General features: G+C 45.3%; 1 protein-coding gene across 1 annotated transcript in view; it reads left to right on the forward strand.

Annotated features, from left to right (window-relative positions):
- VIT (vitrin) overlaps nt 1-17,144 on the forward strand; it is a 119,764-nt gene that overhangs the window by 93,578 nt on the left and 9,042 nt on the right. The window contains exons 10-12 of the mRNA XM_032653116.1: nt 83-230; nt 11,250-11,353; nt 15,548-15,774. Coding sequence (XP_032509007.1) covers nt 83-230; nt 11,250-11,353; nt 15,548-15,774 — 479 coding nt within the window. The remainder of the gene's footprint in view (nt 1-82; nt 231-11,249; nt 11,354-15,547; nt 15,775-17,144) is intronic.

Here is a 17,144-nt window from a genome sequence, read left to right on the forward strand (position 1 = left end):
GGCTCTGGTGGAGAAAGCGGGGAGTGAGCATTGAATGCAATGAGAGAGAAGCAGAATAACAGAGTCCCTTTCCATTCCTTAGGCTGCAAAGTTGACTTGTCATTTTTAATTGATGGGAGCGCAAGCATTGGCAAACGTCGATTCCGAATCCAGAAGCAGTTCCTGGCCGACGTTGCCCAAGCTCTTGACATTGGCCCTGCTGGTCCACTGATGGGTGTTGTTCAGTATGGGTAAGTGCTGCTCTGAATTCAGAAATCAAGGGATGTCCCATGCTTAATTTTGTGCCAGAAAAAAATACCGACACATCCTAGAGCACAGCAGACTCATCCTCTTCCCTGATACAAATGTAAATGAAAGAAACCGAAGCAATCCAGATGCCGCTGAAGAAATCTGAGGCTTCCAGAAGGAGGGACAAGTTAATCCACACTTGAAAGTAAATGGCATTTGCACTCCTGACTGGTAGAGAGAATATGTTTGGGAATTAAGAGAGCCGAGTTCAAGTTTTTGCTCAGCCAATATCAAGCTGCGTGGCCTTGGGCTAGGCCTTCACCTCTCTCACGGTCAGTTTCCTCATCAAGGTTGGCCCCCTTTCAACCCTATTAGAGTATTTGTTTGAGGGGCTCCTGTGCTCCACCTATAGGTGGGATGCCCAGAAAACATGGTGCTCTAGGTTCAACTTTCTCCTTTCTCTGGACAACCTTAGTTAGGCCTCTACACTGGTACTGGGAAAGCTCACCCGGCAATGGGGAGGACTGGGGTGGGGGGGAAGGGATGGCCCCCAGCACTCGCCCAGGTGACTGTCCCCAGTTCACTTTACTATTCTACATAGGGTAGAAATTGAGGGCGCATACTATCATCCAATCTCAACTTTTCTCTCATTGGGGATAATAAGTCAATCTTATTTCAGATGTAGTAGATTTCTCGCTAAAGCAGATATACAGATATCAACTGAAAATAGGCAATCAAAAGCGTAAACAAGCACAAATCTCAAATAACAGGTGGGCTTTTGATCAAGAGCCATTAAGGGCAGGATAACTGTCTCACTTTCCACAAAGGATCTCGGGCACAACCCGCCCGTCCTTCTCCCAGATCTGCAGCTTAGCCTCGGCCTTGGACACTAACCTAGGCCTTGGTACCTTTTGCTCAGAAGCCACAGTCTGAAAAGTAAAAAACACACACCTGACAACATCTGGGGCCGTCTCTGGTCCCTGCAAATGTTTCCCGGGGACATCCCAGAACAGCGTTTTAACCGAGGTGGTTATGTCACAGACACTAGAACATTTAGTTTTGAGATGTCCAAAGAAATAAAATGCTTTATTTTCATAAGAACCTATAATGTTTGTATTTTTAGAATTAAATTCCAATGACGTATTTAGCACTATCTTCTATTTCTGTGAAGGAAGATAGCTAAGTGGCACTTATATATAGTCAGAGCCCAATATATGAAAATAACCAATTGCTACACATGTTAATTCTCAGTGTCGGATGTGCTGGAGGATTTTAACGTGAAATAGGAAAATACGTGGTTTGGGACATTGTTTTCTCGTTTTCCAGACATCAACCTATTTTCATTCCTGTGTTACTTTTTAAAGTTAGCAGATGAATAGCAGCCTTCTCTGGGGAGGAAATGTAAGCGTTTTAGTGCCAGATGTTCCCGGTCAGTTTTATTGGGGGGTTCAAAGCTTGGTATGTCATCTTGCATTCAAAATAGCTGCTTTAAAAGCTGTGTATACCAAGGTTTATAGGCAAATATGAAAATAAGGTGGTAAATATGTCAAGGAAAAGAAAAACGGCAGGAGCATTGTGTTGTGTGCCGATGGGAACATGGATTAAAGAACAAATGTAGCAGGGAAGGAAAAAATTCAATAAAGACCCCTTCCCCTCAAAAAGACATTTTCTCTCACGCGTCCCTAATGTCATCACCATTTACAGGGAAGAGTTTACCTCCATGCTTTCCAATGTCACTTTCTAAAAATGCCTTCCCTATTCATCTTTTTTTCCATCTTAGGGTCCTTATTCATTTAAAGCCCTTAAGGGAAATGTGTCTGTTTTCCTTTACTTTATGCTCATACAAACCGATCAATCATCTTCACCCTCCTTCGGCCACGGGGTGGAGTGGAAAGCACAATGAACTGGTGACAGGACGTCTTGAATTCTAGCCTCAGCTCCGCTGTGTGACCCTAAGCAAGTCACCTAACCTCTCCATGTAAGAGCTGCCATCTCTACAGTACAGGCCGGTCAGACCAGATGATTTATTAGGGCTCTGCCAGCCCTGTTGTTCTGTAATTCAGTGACTGGCTCTGTACGCAGAAGACATCCAATCAATGACTGTTGGGTGAACATGCTGGGTGAGCATCCTCTCCCTTCCAGCCTCAGGTTCTGATTAGGTGGGTAAATGATCAGCATGAAATGATGGCTGCACAGAGGTTACACATCTGTCAGGGGAATGTGGGGAACGAAATCAGCTGGAGAGAGGCATTAGCAAGGTGTGATGAGGCTGAAGGGGAAATCCACACACTCAGCTGAAATTGCTTTCATTTCAGCCACCTGGGTGGCTCCCATCCGGCCTTTCTTCAGCAAATGGTCTTAGTGCGAGAGAGGGCAGGGGGTGGGGTAGGAAAGGGTATGGGGGCAGAGGTCGAGGCAGACATGGGGCCAGTGTTTCTGGAAAAGGGCTTTCCAGTGCTTGGCTGGCTGGGAACTGATTCCTCTACTGGTACTTTGGGTTCTCACTGGATTCTAGTGCCCAGCTCACAACCACAGGGAGTCAGCCCTGCTCTCTCAGAATCACAGAGCAATGGGGCCTTAGAAAGCTCCTGGTTCCACCTCCTCGTGTTACAATGAGGAGACAAGGCTCTACAAGAAATGACCACCTTGGCAAGAACTAGCACTCAAGGTGAGACTGGGGTTGGAAAGGAGCTGGCCAAGGTTGGAGGACTCCCGAGCTCAGAATTTCTCCTGCTCTCAGGCCTCTCCCCTCTGTCACCGCTGCTGTGGGTCCACATGGGAGACTCCCCCGAGAAGATTCCTTCCCTTGGTTTTCCTTAGAGCTGAGGCAGAACTTAGACTTTTAAATTTGGAATTTAGAAGACTCATACTATTAACAGGAAACAGAAGGCAAATAAGAAATAAAAAATACGAGAAGGATAAAAATGACCTGATGTACAAAATGCTCGTTCTGTATCCTGATCAGTAAGCATCCTACACAAAGAAATTTTGGATGTGGGAAACAGAAAACCAACCCAGGCAGGCAGGTGAAGGGAGAGTGATGTCACAGGACTGGCAAGTCTTGGTCATTCCCTCCCTCGTCCTTTCCCTGCATCTCCTCGTCTCTCTGCTTGTCCAGTCCGTTCTCTCCTCAGTGGACAGCGTCATCCCCTGCCAGGCTCGTGGTTTCTGCTCCTCTGTAACTTCCCCCTTGCCCTGGCTGGGCTCCTAATTCTGGTCCGGACCAGGGGGAGCCCCTCAGCCCCCGTGGTGCCAGCATGCTCCCTCTCCCACATCCCCCCACCCGCACCTGCAGAGGCTCGGAGCCCAGGCCCGCATTAACCTTTCAGCAACCACAGCGTTCCTTCCATAGTCATCACGCACCTCCAATAAGAGACGCAGCGTATGACACAGACGCAGAGAGATTGAGTGACTTCCCTAAGAACACACAGCTAAATGCATGACCACTGGGGAGAGGAGAGATGTTAAATCCTGGGTTAATCCCTAAAATGTCAAACCAAATTGACTTCAAGATTTTGCTCCTCTGCCAAGAAAGCTCCTGATAATGGAGGCTTTCCACCAGACTGAGGACAGAGACACGGCTGAAGACAAAGCCAAGGCTCAAGCCCCCATCTTGCACACATGTTCTAATTTACAGTTAAACAGCCAACATGCTCGTGATTGCGCTTACGACCAACAGGAACATTAAGAGGCCAGATGAAAGCATGGCCAGAGCAAGTCGCTGGTAGGTGAAGTCTAGCAAACAGAATAAGAGAAGCCGCTCACATTTTAGCTGCCACCTGGATCCACAGGGGCTAAACGCCCGCTGGACCTTCCATAGGATTTTGTTTTTATCCCTGATTTCAGTATAAATGGAACAGAATTGCACAGGTTCTTTTGAACTTTGTAATCAACCCCAGGATACCAACATCAGAAAACAGCTGTAGAATAAAGCCAACTATTGGTTTCTCTTCATTTCAAAGTGAAATCCGGTTCTCTGACAGGCACCCCGTGTTTCGGCTCTGAGGTGGGCTGCATCGCCTTACTTTTTCACTTCACAGCCCACCCAACTCAGCCCTGACGGAGCACCCTCAGCTGAGCCTCCCTTCCTGCCCCCCAAAGCGAGAAGGATGCCCAAGGGCTCCCATGGATCAGCTGAGCCACTGAGTGTGGGGCAAGTAGAGTAGGGAGAAGAAACGAGGTGTCGGGTCTGGTGTGATGGGCAGAATAATGGCCACAAAGCTGCCCACGTCTGGAATCCCCGGATGTGTTACCTCCCAGAGCAGGAGGGGCTTTGTGGATGTGGTTAAAGTCAAGGACCCTGAGATGGGGAGATGGTCCTGGATTGCCCAGTGTCCCAGCTTAAACAGCTGAGTCCTTAAAAGCACGTCTCTGATCCTAGGAAATGTGAGAAAGGCCAGTGTCCTTTCAAAAGGGGTTAGTTGTGCTAATTCCCTCAGCAGGTCGGCCTGGGCCCAGTGCTCAGTCCTTTGTAGGGAGGGGCAGAATCATTTTCACTCCGATTGGGTAATACCCTCAAGGGACAAGTCTGCCACCTGACCTGCAGCCAGCAGCATGTCCTTAGGCAACCAGGGTCACCCTAGAACATCCTTCACAGGCATGGTTCGTCTCAATGACTAAGTCCATAAATCATCACACTTTAGCATTAATTAAAAGGCTAAGGATAGTCATTTTATTGTAAACTTAAGGTGATGATGCCTTGTTGTAGGAAACAGTTTCAAAAGGTTCTTGTTATAGGGAATATGGTTAGTTAATGTGTCTCTACTGGCATAAAAATTCATTTGAGAGGCTCACTCTATGTGACTCAAAGCATTATGGGGTAAACCAATAGACTCTGGGACTTTAACCAAATGGGAACCTTAGGACTGAAAGAGCCTCAGAAGTCCTCTAAAATCCAGGGCTTCCCAAGCTGTCCCAAGGATGGGATTCATCTGGATCCCTTATTTTAAAGAATCCCTATCCCCAGCCCAGACCTACTGAATTGAGTTTCTGCTGGGAGACCTGGTAACCTGTGTAGTTTAACAGGGTGGCTCAGGTGAGACTTGTCATCAGGGAGGCCTGCAGACACTGATGTTCTGTCCAGTTCCCTGCCCCCAGGCCCCAGCCTTCCTAGGAATCACCTGTGCCCATCTCTAACAGGCATCCTTTCTTCTCACACACTTGCAGGATAGTCCTTTCCTATTGCACGAAATATCCCTTTCTATGCACAGTCAAATGCTGGCTCCCTATCATTTCTCTTCATCAGTCTTAGCTCTTTTTCCAAACATAGAACAATTTGATATTTTCTCCTTGAGCTGTAAATCTTTATTTTCTTCTCTTAGTTTCAAAGGAAATCTTTGATATCACTGAGGGAAAGAATGTGTTTTCCTTTAATGAGATCTTCTAATAAAATTACAAATTAAAACGTTGCTTACATTAAAATATAGTAGCACGTCTCTTTGAACTTTTAAAATAATCTTCATCTCTGAAAAGGCACCAGGCTAGGGGTAGGGATTTTTTTTTAAATAAAAGCGTTCTCCTTTTATTAAAAACAATCCCTACCCCTAGCCTGGTGCCTTTTAAATAAAAGGCCACCAGCCCATATATCCTAAAAAAGAACACATACACCCGTGTGCTCTGGTACTGAGAGCTGCCACAGTCTGCAGGTTAAAGACTTACCATTCATTCCTATAATTTAATTACATTACATTTTAACAAAGATTTATTGAGTGTTTACCACGGTCTAAGCACTATGCCATTTGCAGGGGATACTAATGTAAAATTCATCTAAGTGGTTTGATTACATTTGCCTGTAAGTCCCTTGGCGGACGAGCTCTGCGGCTTTACTCCTAATCGTAATTTTAGCAACTGGAAAGAGTTTCAGAGGTCCTCTGATCCAACCTTTCAATTCACTAAAAATAAATAACTGTGATAGAGATTCTGTCCTTTGGGACTTCACCAGCTAGTAAGGGAGGCGATATTTTTAAGAGAAATAACATTAAATAAAATGAAAAGCATCTATTCATTGGGTATATGAATGGCTCATCTGTCTGCTTCTGAAGATAGATTCATCTACCGCTATGATGTAATAGGGGAAGAGAGTGGAGTGTGGAGCTCAGAGGGGAGTGTTCAGTTCTACCCGGGATGATCTAAGAGAGGAGAGGACATCTGAGCTTCCTCCTTCCCTCCCTTCCTTCCTTCCTTTCTTTCCATAATTCTCTATTACCCCCTGTATGCTAAGCACCAGGGATAGGAAACACTGGGACATAGCACCTGTTCACGAGTAGGTTACAGTCAATCTTCATGATTTACAGATCCCATATCTACAAATTCACCTACTCCCTAAAATGTACTTGTATCTCCAAAATCAATACTTATGGCACTTTCACAGTTGTTGTGTGGACATGCACAGAAAGGGTATGAAATATACATTCCCAGCTGAGGTTCAACAAGGCGATGCTCTGCCTTCTAGTTTCAGCTCGTTACTATAAACAAGTGTCCTTTTCACAGTCTATTTAGCACCTCATTTTTCTGCTACTCATTGGTGATTTCACTGTTTTTAATGGCCCCAAGTGTAGTGTTGAAGCGCGATCTGTGATGTGCTTATGGAGAAACTGCGAGCGTTAGATAAAACTCCTTCAGGCAACTTGTTGTGCTGTTGGTCATGAGTTCAATAATAATGAATTGATGATTTGGTATATTCAGCAAAAGAAAGAGGAAGTTTGTTGATCTGTGTGTGATCAACAGATTTGATCTGCTCCAGAAAGTGCTAAAGTACCTAATATCTATAGTGCGTGATGAAGCTATGGAAAAGACGGAAAAGTGGCAGAAGTTAGGAATTCATGAAATGATGACTGTTTTTTTTTTTAAGCACAGTGGATAGCACTGTGAGACTGAAGGCCAAAAAATTTACAGTAGCACTACCCAGGGCCAAGAAAATGTTAAACCCTTCTCAGTATTTCATTATACGGAAAATTTGCATATAATTATTTATAAGAAACTTATATATTAAATTGGGTACCTTGAAACAGAAACATACATAAAACAAGTTTATATACCGATCTATTGATGAAAATGTGATCAGAGGCCCACAGGAACGTAAGCCCATATTTTCCCTAGGAGCAGTGGCTCAGAACTTGCTAATTTGATGTTTGCAGTAACTTTATAAAACATAACTACTGCAGATAACAAGACTTGACAGTACACGTAGTATGGGAAAGAGGTGATCGATCACTCTACAAAGTGATCGACATTCAGACAGCCTCATGAGCAGGGGAACACTATGGATGTGACTAGGTGACTGGCTTCCACATTTAAAGACTCCTTCTGTAAACACTTCTGAAAGAAAATTTTATATTTTTGCTTTTGAAATTATTTGTCTATGAGCAACGCTTAATTTACGATCAGCTATGATTTCTTCACAATCGTCAGACACACTCAGGAAATCTTTCAAAGTGAGAAAATCTAGCCTCAAAATCATTTTCAAATGTAAGTAGAGTTAAAAATTTTCCAGTTAATGGGGTATATATAACATTGTTTGGTAGACGATTACGTAGTTGTTATTGTCAATATCAGTTTTCTATTTTATAGCTAATAATACTTTTGTTGTTTTAACTCATTTTTTTTTTTTTTTTTTCCCAGTCCCTGAAAAGTTCATATTCCTTGGTTACCAAGGGTAGATCCAGACTCTGGGGACTCTGAAGCTTATGTAGCTTGGGGACTCTTTTAAGAAAAAGAACATAAAATTACAAATACAAAATTAGGCCCCTTGGGCTTCCCTGGTGGCGCAGTGGTTGAGAGTCCGCCTGCGATGCAGGGGACGTGGGTTCCTGCCCCAGTCCGGGAAGATCCCACATGCCGCAGAGCGGCTGGGCCCATGAGCCGTGGCTGCTGAGCCTGTGCGTCTGGAGCCTGTGCTCCACAACGGGAGAGGCCACAACAGTGAGAGGCCCGCGTACTGAAAAAAAAAAAAAAAAAAAAAAAATTAGGCCCCTTGGAAGAAGTGTCATTAGGATCCAAGTTAATCCACCTCTGATAGGCACTTAGCACCTGTTGGATAAAACATCCTCTGCAGAGGCCACTGTGGTGCAGGAAGACCAGGTAGGAAGCTATAGCCATAGTTCAGGAAAGAGAAGATCATAGTCCAAACTTGAGGATGGAAAGGATGAGAGAGACACAAGAAATATTTAAGAGGTTGGTGTGACAGGAATGCATATTGCTGGGACGACTTGATGAGTCAGAAGAGGGACTACAGAAGGGGATGTGGGTGGTTTGATGGAGCAGATATGGAAGATAATTGACTTCAGTTTTGGAAATATCAAAGCCAAGGAGCCTGTGGACCACACCCAGGGACCACAGATGTATGGAAGTATCCCAGATGTATGGAAGCCTTTTATTTATTCTGAGGTTCAAGAGAGAGGACTGACCAGTGTGCACGAAACAGCTGTTGGCATATGAATGGAATGGTCGGTGAACCCCAGGTGGCTGAAGTTGATGAGACCCCCCAGGGTTGTGCATAAATTAAGAAGGGATGCATGAGGGAGATAGCACTGCCAGGAACATCAGCATTTAGAGGTAGAGATGCACAGAAGAGGAACGAAGAAATGTATGTCTCTTTAATACTGTTAATGGAGTGCCTGCAGGTACCACATACTGTGTGAGGTGTTGTCAGCTAGAGGAAGCAGTCAGGCACAGAGGTTGTCAGCTGGGGCCGGGGCCCAGGGAGACAGGTAGCTGGAGCTTGGAGAGTGGGCACAATTGGGGTTTCCCAGATGAGGGAACCGATGAGCAAAGGCACAGGGCTAGAAAACCAGGAAATAGTGAGTAGCTCATTCTAAGTAGAATATAGGTGAGAGTGAGAGAGAGAACGGTATGAGCCTGCTAGGTTGGAATCAAAGTTACGGATGGGCTTTGAAAGCCAAAATATGAAGTTTAACAATAGGAGTCTCGGATGATTTTGAGCCAAGTTTTACAGTTAGAGCTGAACATGAGGAAGGGTTCTCTAGCAGACAGGCATATACCCAGCATTGCAGAGACTGACATAGAGACTCATAATAGAACCAGCAAGAAGTAAGGTAGCCTGAACTCAGAGGGTTGCACAGAAACACAGAGGAGGGGATAAAAGCAAGTGCTCCAGACAGAGGAACTTAGGAGACGTGCCTGACAGGTCCCACGGGTCCTATGACTGAGCAAGTAAAGATGGGGTCCAGGTTTTGAGCCTAGATGGCCGGGCGGCAAGTACAGCAGTTACTGAAATTGATCTGTGAGAATAGAAACCGGAAAGCCCTGGAGCCCCAAGGGAAAGAAGACTAACCGTGAAAGTACTAGAGTTCCTTCTCTGTGATTCCCCCTCCCTGGGCCCTGAGCAGTGGAGTGTGTTAAAGCAGCCTCGGTTCGGTTCGCAGCCTTCGCATGTGGCTTGATGGTGAGGTCGAACTCAGCCAGAATGCCCACATTTCTCTGTTCTGCACTTTGCTTTATTGTTGTTGTTCGTTTGTGTTTAATCCTGAACTAGAACTTGGTTTTCACCTGGGGGCTTTTCATCTGGTTGGATTTTTCCCCAACACCCACCCTAGTTGAGCTCGTCTTAAACTTTCCTTGTCTTCGCTGAAGGTAGTTGGTCCTCCCAGTTTCACATCACCTCTCCCTTAGAGAAGTGGACTTCTGGGCAGTTTGCTTTGGTTTTGCCCAAGAACCAGCCTGTGTCCCTCATATTCACTAATGAGATGGAGGACAGAGGGGCATCCTTCCAGCCTCTTTCCGAACTCTCCTCCGACATAGATCACCTTGTGAAAGCTAGGAGGGTCGGATAATAGGGTCGGAGCAGGGGAGGGGAGGGAGGCAGAGGATGTCTCCTCTCGAGTCCTGGGGAACTGGCTTCCTGGTGACTGCACTGCCAGGTTCCCCAAAGGACTGGCTGAGAATCCACTGTAGGGCCTGGGAATTCCCACCCGAAACTGCCGAAACCTGCTTCTTCCTAGATCTACTCCAGGTGTTTATGGAAAGACTCGCTTTTAAAGGTCTCCTTCTCCCTCTCCTTGAAGACTTAGTAATCTGCAGCCAGGAATTTGCAGTTCCACATTTTCAAAAAGTATTAAGAATTTCAAGACAGCAGCATCAGAGCATTGAAGCAAGGGCAGGCTCTTTTGGCGTTTGGGGCTCCGTGTGACCTCAGAGGTCACACCTGCAGGAAGCGCTGCCAGTGGCTGAGTGTCAGCACTTCGAGAGATGTGATTTCATCCCCACTTCATCCTGAGTGTGACCACACACGTCCACCCCACGGAGCCCTCGTCCCTCCCGACACACCTTCCACCTGGTCATGAAAGGTATTCCACACCCCCTGCTCAGCTGCTCCCAAGCCTGTTAACCAAGGAGACTCTGCTCTAGAGAAGGGTTCTCATTCTGTTTCTCCACTTAATTCACTCCAACTCCTCTCCAGCTAACATTCAGCCTTCAATAAAATAGATGTTGACCTTCTAGGTAAGATTTGAATATTCTCACCCAGTCACAGGAGCCACAGAGTGAGAAAGATGAAGGGATGTCTTCTCCTTGACACAGCTGTTAAGATGCAGTTCCAATGCTGGGGTAACCCAGGGGTGGCTATCAGCTGAGACTCTCTTCCTGGAAAGGAGGGTCTGGGGCAGCCTGGGGACATCCTGACATTTGCAAAATCCCACTTGACAACAGTCCTGATCTTTAACAACATAAACCTTATGATCTTTATTTTTATCTAGATGAGGAAACTGAGGCCCAGAGAAGTTAGATGACTTCTCAAGGTCACACAGCTAGGAAACAGCATAGTCAAAACTAGAACCCACACCTTCGGTGTCCCGAAACAGCCCAATCCTCTCTACACACACTGTGGAGGACCCAGTCCTCCCATTACTTCTGTCCACAGTGGGGCATTTTATAAACACCAGCTTAAGGCTTTGAAGCAGCTTCCATTCTGTTCATATCTAAAACAATCATCAGCTCTGATTTCTGCTTTCCTCAAAGTGTAATAACTTTCCAGCTAATTTTTATTTCTTGTTCTGAATCTTCAGAGACAACCCTGTTACCCAGTTTAATCTCAAGACTCACATGAATTCCCGGGATCTGAAGACAGCCATAGAGAAAATTACCCAGAGAGGAGGGCTTTCTAATGTAGGTATGTGATCCGGATGGCAATCTTCTTGCTACCATGGTTCTCTTTCTTTTCATGCTAGATAGAAAAAGGAAAAAATCAAAATAATCCATCAAGAAATGACTCACATAATATCTGTATCTTTCCTCAAGTATTATCATGGATTCAGGGAGCAAAAATCATTACCACATACATGCTGGAGAGTTCTAGCACGCCGGGTACCTCAGTATGGCAGCTTTCTTCAGGACAAGTAGAACTGCAATCATGACTATTCCAACTGTTCTCCGAGTCATCAGCTATTTTTCATTATATTTTGTAAAAACTTTTTTTTTATAAAAATAAGTAAAATTTGTAACCAGTTCCATTCAGGAAGCTCCACAGTGCCCCTTGAGAGTGTTTTTCTAATCAGCTCCTGTTATAGTAATAACTGTGCAAAAAGAGACATGGTCTTTGTTTCAAGCTGAGTCTCTATCTGATCCTTGGTGGTGGTGATGGGGTGGGGTAGCAGTGGGGTACCAGAATTCCAAGGTCAAGATTTAGTCCTCAATGGGGCAGGTCCAGAAACTCCACTTTATCAGTTCCCCAGAGGTGACCAGGCATTAGGAAACAGTTTCACACGAACCAAGCTCAAAGGCCACCAATGAGCCCATGCCAGTGTACTAATTTATAAATGGTAGTCTGGTTTTGGGGGCACTGGGCAGGCTGTCCACTTCTTGGGGAACCTGTCTGTACCATCGCAATCCAGGGAAATGGATAAGTGAGCCACAGTTGCTTGACATGGAGCGCACACAGGGAATAGAACTATCTTTGAAGGATCATCTTCAAAATTACAGTAAACCTGATTAATTATTTCCCTCTCCACCTCAGTGTTTGTCTCTGTAGACCAGTGTATTAGCATCTGGCAAATGAAGAGCCTTTGATCTCTGAACAATTCTAAATAAACACTGGCCAAGTCACTGCTATCCAAGACACCAAATCAGTATTACCTAATCAGGAACATGATAGAATTGATGTCTGATTTTTCACTTTAATACTTAGATCAGTGAAATTCCAGTAATGTATCATGGAGTAAAACTTTAAAACTTCAGGGGCTTCCCTGGTGGCGCAGTGGTTAAGAATCCGCCTGCCAGTGCAGGGGACACGGGTTCAAGCCCTGGTCCGGGAAGATCCCACATGCCGCGGAGCAACTGAGCCCGTGCGCCACACCTACTGAGCCTGCGCTCTAGAGCCCTCGAGCCACAACTGCTGAGACTTTGTGCTACAACTACTGAAGCCCAAGCACCTGGAGCCTGTGCTCTGCAACAAGAGAAGCCACCGCAATGAGAAGCCCGCGCACTGCAACGAAGAGTAGCCCCCGCTCGCCACAACTAGAGAAAGCTCGTGTGCAGCAACGAAGACCCAACACAGCCAAAAATAAAATTTTCAAAAGAATTGTTTAAAAAATAAAAACTTTAAAACTTCAGAAGACATCTGTTTCTTTGATGGGATTAACAAAATCAGCATAAAATCATTCTTTCAGTGGGTAACATGTTCTATCTCTGCCCTGTATTGATCTGGGTTTGGGTTTAGAGAACTGAACCCATTCCAGCAGGTTTAAGCAGAAAGGGATTTATTTCAGGGTATTAAATGGTTTTGAGAATTACTGAAGAAATCAACTCTAGGCTGAGCTTTCGGAGATGGCTTCCCAAGGCTTCCTGCAGAACCAGGACCTCCAAGGAGCTGTACCTCTTCCAAGATCAGGAAATTGCTTTCTCAATTCTGCCACCACAGCCTCTTTAGGAATCTGCTTCAGCCAGGAAGCCACCGTGATCAGGAAGTTTCTGCTATAGCTGCCAGCTACAAAACCATGCCTTGCCTGCTCCATTCACAGCCACAAAGTGAATGCTCTGCACCCTACGTTCTCAACACTAAGGAAGCTGGAGACCAAACATAGGCGCCTCTGCTAACACTTCCCTGGAGAAGTCAAACACTCTACAGACTTGTCAGCAGAAACAGCAGAATCAAATCTCATGTGTGTGCATCATTTCATGAAACTAAAACAAATCCATAACTAGCTGCAAGGAAGTCTCAATGTAGTTTTCAGATTTCCAGCCTCTGTTTTCAAGACATGCTGGAAGGTGGATGGAATATGTATTGAGCACAAATTGACCATGACCTCCAAATTTAAGATTGGTGGGGTCAAGGTGATCTTCCGATGGCTCCCTGTGCTCTGTCTACAGGCAGTTAAGTTAAACCAGGGGGGACTGCTGGGTGCCTTGGGCCTTGAGGGAAATCAGCCCCAGCTGTGAAAGCAGTTCTCAGCAGCCAGTGTTTCCCTTAGCAACTGTGTTCTATGCAGCCAGCTCACATGGGTTCTCCGAGACATTTCTCTAGCAACTGAGTATGTAACCATTTGATCCTTTCATTTGTCAGGTAAGATTATACTAGCCAGCGGAGCCAGGATGCTGGTCAAAACCAAAGAAGCATTGAGTGTAATGTCATTAACCCTAATGTCTTAAGAAGGTAGCTCGTAACTTTTATTTTGATTGGGGACCCCTTTGAAAGCTATGGCCCTTGTACCCAAATAAACACTTATATACACAAAATACTGTGTATAAATTCAGGGGATTTGTGGGTACTCACCCCCAGTGCCCCAGGGGTTCACAGAGCCCAGGTTAAGAGACCTACCTTACTATATGCAGCTATGCTGACTCTAGGGTGACCAGTCATCCCAGTTTGCCCAGGGGCATATGGGGCTTCCAGTGCTAAAACTGGGAAAGTCCTGGAAAACTGGGACAGTTGATCACCCTCCTTGATTCCAAAAAATTTCATAAGACCCTAGACAGTGTGAAGTATATGCTTGAGAAAGCCATGCTGGGAGGCTGTGCTATCCCTCTCGACTGAGGCAGGTTGTCGTCATGGAAACCTAGGCCCAGAGGCCCTGAGTGACCCACCCAGGCCTACATAGCCAGTAGGCAGCATAGCCAGGCTAGAACACCTCTCTTAGTTCTTAGTGGGTGCAGCATGTCCCGAGCCAGCCAGACCTGTGCCCCTGGTGGAACTAGACACAAGATTCCACTGAACCCAGAATATAGCCTTCCCCACCCAGCGGCTGCTGGAGCACCAGGCTCACCCCAAGCCACCGTAGCCCAAGGAGAGGCTCCTGTCACTTCAGCTCCCCCAACCCCACACTCTGGGAAATGGCACAGGGGCTTAGTGAGGTTGGTTCCAGCACCCAGGCAAAGAACGGACACTTTTGTTCCTATGAAAGTTCCTATGAAAGTTCTCATCTGTTTGCTGGTCTTTAAAACTTTTATTTTTTGAATTTAATTTTTAAAATTGAAGTACAGTTGATTTACAATATTAAGTTAGTTTCAGGTGTACAGCAAAGTGATTCAGTTATATACTTTTTCAGATTACTTTCCATTATAGGTTATTACAAGATATTGAACATTGTTCCCTGTGTTTTACAGTAAATCCTTGTTATCTATTTTATGAATAATAGTTAGCATCTGTTAATCCCATACTTTTATCCCTCCCCCGATTCCCTTTCCTCTTTGGTAACCATAAGTTTGTTTTCTATGTCTGTGAATCTGTTTCTGTTTTGTATATAGATTCATTTGTATTTTTTTTTTTTTTTTTTTTTTTTTTTTTTATGCGTTACGCGGGCCTCTCACTGCTGTGGCCTCCCCCGCTGCGGAGGACAGGCTCCGGACGCGCAGGCTCAGCGGCCATGGCCCACGGGCCCAGCTGCTCCGCGGCATGTGGGATCCTCCCGGACCGGGGCACGAACCCGTGTCCCCTGCATCGGCAGGCGGACTCCCAACCACTGCGCCACCAGGGAAGCCCCATTTGTATTATTTTTTAGATTCCATGTGTGATATATAATATTTGTCTTTGTCTAACTTACTTCACTTGGTATACTACTTCACTTGGTATGATAATCTCTAGGTCCAACCAGGTTGCCACAAATGGTGTAAAACTGTTAAAAAAAAAAAAAAAAGAGAGAGAATTAGAAGTTAAAGGCTTAAAATGAAACAGGAGGGAAACGGCTAGTGGTGATGGTTCCAAGACATTGTGAGTGCATTTAATACCACTGAACTGTACACCTAAAACTAATTAATGTGATTAAAAAAGAACAAGCCAACAAGGGAGGGAATGAGTATTTTTCTGCATCTCTTTATGCTGCTATGATCAGTTCCATGATCATTCCAAGCACGAGTTTTCTTTTTCTCCCAGGCCGGGCCATCTCCTTTGTGACTCAGAACTTCTTTTCCAAATCTAACGGAAACAGAGGCAGTGCTCCCAATGTGGCCGTGGTGATGGTGGACGGCTGGCCCACGGACAAGGTGGAAGAGGCATCAAGGTTTGCAAGAGAGTCAGGAATCAACATTTTCTTCATCACCATGGAAGGTGCCTCTGAAAATGAGAAGCAGTACGTGCTAGAGCCCAACTTTGCAAACAAGGTATGTAAGTGGGAGACCCACCCAACATAAGAATTCCCTGCACTTTGCAAAGCTGTAACAGCCATCCAGGCTGTGTCTCTTTTTCCTTCAAATGGGTGTTAAGCTCACTTCTAGGTAGGAGGGCCTCCAGTGAGGGACTAGTAAGTCTGGAACCTGGAGTTATCCTCTCAAAGCAACCCCCCCACCCCAAGACCACCACCATGTACCTGATGAACTGAGGCCCAGCATCAGCACCTTGGGAGGAGCAGGGTCCCCAAGGTCTCACAGTAAAGACTCCCCTGAGCTCCTCCTATAGCCCCAGGGGACCTCAACTGGGCAGCCCACAAGCCTTCACACGAGCATGCACATGGGCACACATGCACTGCAAGTTAACTAATCTGATAAACAAGAAAAAGGTATTGAATCAAGTCAGGGAGATCAGGATTTCAAACTCAGCTGCCCCTCAGTTCTGTGGAAATGCCTGGCAGGAGATGGGAGTAGAACAGATGGGGATCCAGGCCCTCACACCCATCCCCCCAAAGCAGCCCATTTTTTGTATATTTTGTACAGTGGGACCCCACATAAACCTTCCTCCAAAGACAGGACCCCAGGTTTAAAAAGGAAAGGAAGAGAGAGGGCAGACAGCAGAAGCAAGAAGAACTACAATCCTGGAGCCTGTGGAACAAAAACCACATTCACAGAAAGACAGATGATGAAAAGGCAGAGGGCTATGTACCAGATGAAGGAACGAGATAAAACCCCAGAAAAACAACTAAATGAAGGGGAGACAGGCAACCTTCCAGAAAAAGAATTCAGAATAATGATAGTGAAGATGATCCAGGACCTCCCTCGGAAAAGGAATGGAGGCAAAGATCGAGAGGATGCAAGAAATGTTTAACAAAGACCTAGAAGAATTAAAGAACAAACAAACAGAGATGAACACTACAATAAATGAAATGTAAACTACACTGGAAGGAATCAATAGCGGAATAACTGAGGCAGAAGAACGGATAAGTGACCTGGAAGACAGGATGGTGGATTCACTTCTGCAGAACAGAATAAAGAAAAAAAAATGAAAAGAAATGAAGACAGCCTACAAGACCTCTGGGACAACATTAAACACAACAACATTTGCATTATAGGGGTCCCAGAAGGAGAAGAGAGAGAGAAAGGACCCGAGAAAATATTTGAAGGGATTATAGTCAAAAACTTCCCTAACATGGGAAAGGAAATAGCCACCCAAGTCCAGGAAGTGCAGCGAGACCCATACAGGATAAACACAAGGAGAAACACGCCAAGACACATAGTAATCAAATTGGCAAAAATTAAAGACAAAGAAAAATTATTGAAAGCAGCAAGGGAAAAATGACAAATAACATACAAGGGAACTC

This window comes from Phocoena sinus, chromosome 13, assembly GCF_008692025.1.
Source record: "Phocoena sinus isolate mPhoSin1 chromosome 13, mPhoSin1.pri, whole genome shotgun sequence".
Lineage (NCBI taxonomy): Eukaryota > Metazoa > Chordata > Mammalia > Artiodactyla > Phocoenidae > Phocoena > Phocoena sinus.